This window comes from Amblyomma maculatum, chromosome 10, assembly GCF_055883805.1.
Source record: "Amblyomma maculatum isolate TAMU_Amacu chromosome 10, ASM5588380v1, whole genome shotgun sequence".
NCBI classification, from domain to species: Eukaryota; Metazoa; Arthropoda; class Arachnida; order Ixodida; family Ixodidae; genus Amblyomma; species Amblyomma maculatum.
Genome location: NC_139353.1, coordinates 60,440,591 through 60,443,667, shown reverse-complemented (window position 1 = coordinate 60,443,667; position 3,077 = coordinate 60,440,591). Strand labels below are relative to the sequence as shown.

At 38.1% G+C, this 3,077-nt stretch overlaps 1 protein-coding gene across 1 annotated transcript; it reads right to left on the bottom strand.

Annotated features, from left to right (window-relative positions):
• Window positions 1-216: 216 nt before the first annotated feature.
• On the bottom strand, window positions 217-2,863 carry LOC146176637 (uncharacterized). The gene is made up of 2 exons (XM_084581021.1): window positions 2,750-2,863; window positions 217-417 (listed from the first exon to the last, which is right to left on the bottom strand). Exons 1-2 carry the CDS (start codon window positions 2,822-2,824, stop codon window positions 256-258), a joined length of 237 nt encoding a protein of 78 aa, XP_084437147.1. The 5' UTR covers window positions 2,825-2,863; the 3' UTR covers window positions 217-255.
• Between the last annotated feature and the right edge of the window lie 214 nt (window positions 2,864-3,077).

Genomic DNA, 3,077 nt, shown 5'->3' with positions numbered 1-3,077 from the left:
TTTCAAATGAAAACTAAAGCACCTAAAATTTGACCTCTTTGAAACTGCAGCATCGAATCGTTCAAGTATGCTGCGTACAGAAAAGACAATTCAAGGATTTCCGTTTCTGTTGAGTAATGTTAGCTAGCGATGGATTCGACAAAACGTGCCGCTAGGAATTCGATTGATTTTCACTTTACTGTAAACCGACCTCCGAGGGCCGATCCACAAGCGCTCTATTGTTTATGCTGCAGCGGCCACCCCATGGCACTGTTATCAACCTCGTTTCGCCACCTCTTCATGGAAGAATTTCTTGAAATTCGTCACTCGCTCGAAGGGCGTGGCAAGGCACCGGCCGCTGAAGTCAGTGAGGTGAACATTCATGAGGAACCATGTGAAGTTGGCCCGCAACGAGGATGTTCCCATAACATCCATGGCCTGGATGGAGATAACAGTTAAATAGGCATCAATAAATAAATCAGTCCACTACTTCAGCATTAACCTGAGCAATCTTCAATCAAGCATCTAAGCATTAAACTAAACTTATTGAAGAAACTTAAACTTTTTTTTAACACATAAGCATAGTTTAACAAGAGGATTTTGTTTGTTGTTTTTTAAATGCGTGATTATTTTTGAAATTTTAGCCCTCTAGGCGCTTACCCCAGTCACGTGTCGATATTGAGAAACAAGAAACCTAATCTTTCTGCCATAACGAAACCTTTAAATAAATGCCTTTAAAGACATATCGTCATTCTACAGAAATAAGGAAAGATTCAAAACAACATTATTTTTTTAATTGGTGTAATTATTTATTGAAATTTGAATCCTTTACGGCGTTTCCCGCACATTCCTAAAAGTGACTGCGGTAAGCTGTCTAAGGAAGTGAAATCTAAAAAATAATTTCTTGCATCCCAAAACTGAAAGCCTTTCGAAACTTTCTTCGTTTGTTAGCCACAGCTCAAGGTTTGTTAATGGTGTTAATTTGGCATTTACTCTTAGGCCATCAAAGGTAAGTTTTGCAGCTCAAATCTGTCGTGTTCGCTGAAGAAAGCGCTCGATAACAAAACTTTCCAGAAAGTAATTTCTGGTGCTTAATAAATGACACCCTTTCTAAACTCTTCTTTTTTCCTAAATAGAGCCGGTGGTTTTTAAAAATATCTATATCAAGGTTTTTCGCTTTTCGCCAACAAGGTACATTTTTGCTGATCAAAAAACGCCATGTTGCTGCGGGAAGAGGACGAAATGACTAAATTTCAACAATATTTTTCCCGAAAAAAATAATATTGTTCTTCAAACTTTCCTTATTAAGTATTAACTGTACATTATACAAGTACTAACTTCACAGTTTTGATAACGACAGAAGGGTAGTTCTTCGTTGCTCAAGGTCGACATGTGTTTGTGGTCAACTTTCCAAAAAAAAAATATATCTCTCACTTAAAAAGGAATACCGTTTTCAGAGGTTTTTTATGCCTTAGGAAGGGGCCAAGGGTTAGTGAAAGTTTTTAAGTTTACATGTTTTTCTCTGTCCGCCAAGAGCACTTTCTTGCTGCACAAAGCCGAAGTTGTTCCTTAATATAGGCTCTTCGGCATTTTTTTTTCTTGTTCGCGTATTGGTTATTTTTCAAGAAAAAAAAGTCACTGTCTATCTGGTTTTCATATTGGTTTTAATAAAATATTCACATTCTCTTATTTTCCTGTATGCAATATTTTCCGTTGAATAAGTGAATTGGAAATAACCTGTCTTGTGACCATCTCGGCAATGGTCAGTCTCCCATTACGACCATTGGTCTCCCATTTTCGTTCAGAATACGATTTCAAGATAGCGCAGTGCAGTGCGGCAAGAAATTTACAGAGGCAAATATCATTAAATGTAAGTTTAAAATATCTTGCTCAGGAAATTTCATGCTCTTAAATGCATTTATTTTTTAGACATCCGCCTCGCGAGTATTACAGGAAGAGCACAGACATCTGAAAATAGAACGAGAAATGCACACAGCATGCAGCGGTGCGAAAGGTTTTAATACAGGTGGTTCTGCTCATAGCGTCGATAAAAGCGGTTAGAGAATAGCATGGGAACGAAATAAAAAAAAAACTTATTAATGAAACGCGATAAGTCAAACATCTGAGGGCAACGTTTCTTGAGGCTTAGAATGGAGCACAGAATGACTAGAAATGATGCTGGACTTCACATTGTAAGTCCATTAGGTTATATTTATATCATTGCATGAAAGTTTCAAAATATGAGTTAGTAACGCATGGCAGCATGTTATTCCATTCTCTAATTGCTAACGAAAAAACAACGCGTAAAACAATCTGTGTTGAAATGATTATCTGCTAGCGTTTGTGATATTTATACCGTGCCACTCGGCTTGTTTCTGATTTTGATATAATCCTGAAGTAGCTATAGTTATCTTATTGCGAATTAGTTCATCAACTTGTTAACTTTTTTCTCTGGTGCAAACCTGGCTCCCTTTTTTAGCGTGAACCTTTCTGCTTTCTATTTTAGTATTGAGGTGGGGTGAGTTTGTCCGTACTCGTTGTTATTAAATTTTCCAACCTTTTATTCTATTCCTAGTCTCGTTACTAATTTATCGAAACATAGAAACCGGGCAGGATTTGCATATTGAACTATGTGTGTGACGAAAGTATTATAAGAAAACAATCTGCTGTCTGCTGATGGTAAAAGGCAGCTCGTAAGACTAAGGCATACTTGTAGAGGTGCCTTCAGGGCGTCAATTACGTTATCCATGAATGCACTAAGGTCCCATACCTTTGCCATCATCGTTTGCGACGAGTCGAAGATCGTCAAATGTCTCGTGGTTTGAACGACTGCGAGGCTGGCCATTGTTTTCTCTGGGTTAACGTCTTGGGCAGAGGCTTGACATGACTGCAAGGATGATTCAATGACTGATTGATGATTGACTGCATAATGGTTGATTCGAAGACGTTCAGGTTGCCTAGTTTGAGGATAGGTAATTCAGACAGGTTGCTTAGTTTGAGGATAGGTAATTCAGACAGGTTGCCTAGTTTGAGGATAGTTAATTCAGATAGGTTGCCTAGTTTGAGGATAGGTAATTCAGACAGGTTGCTTAGTTTGA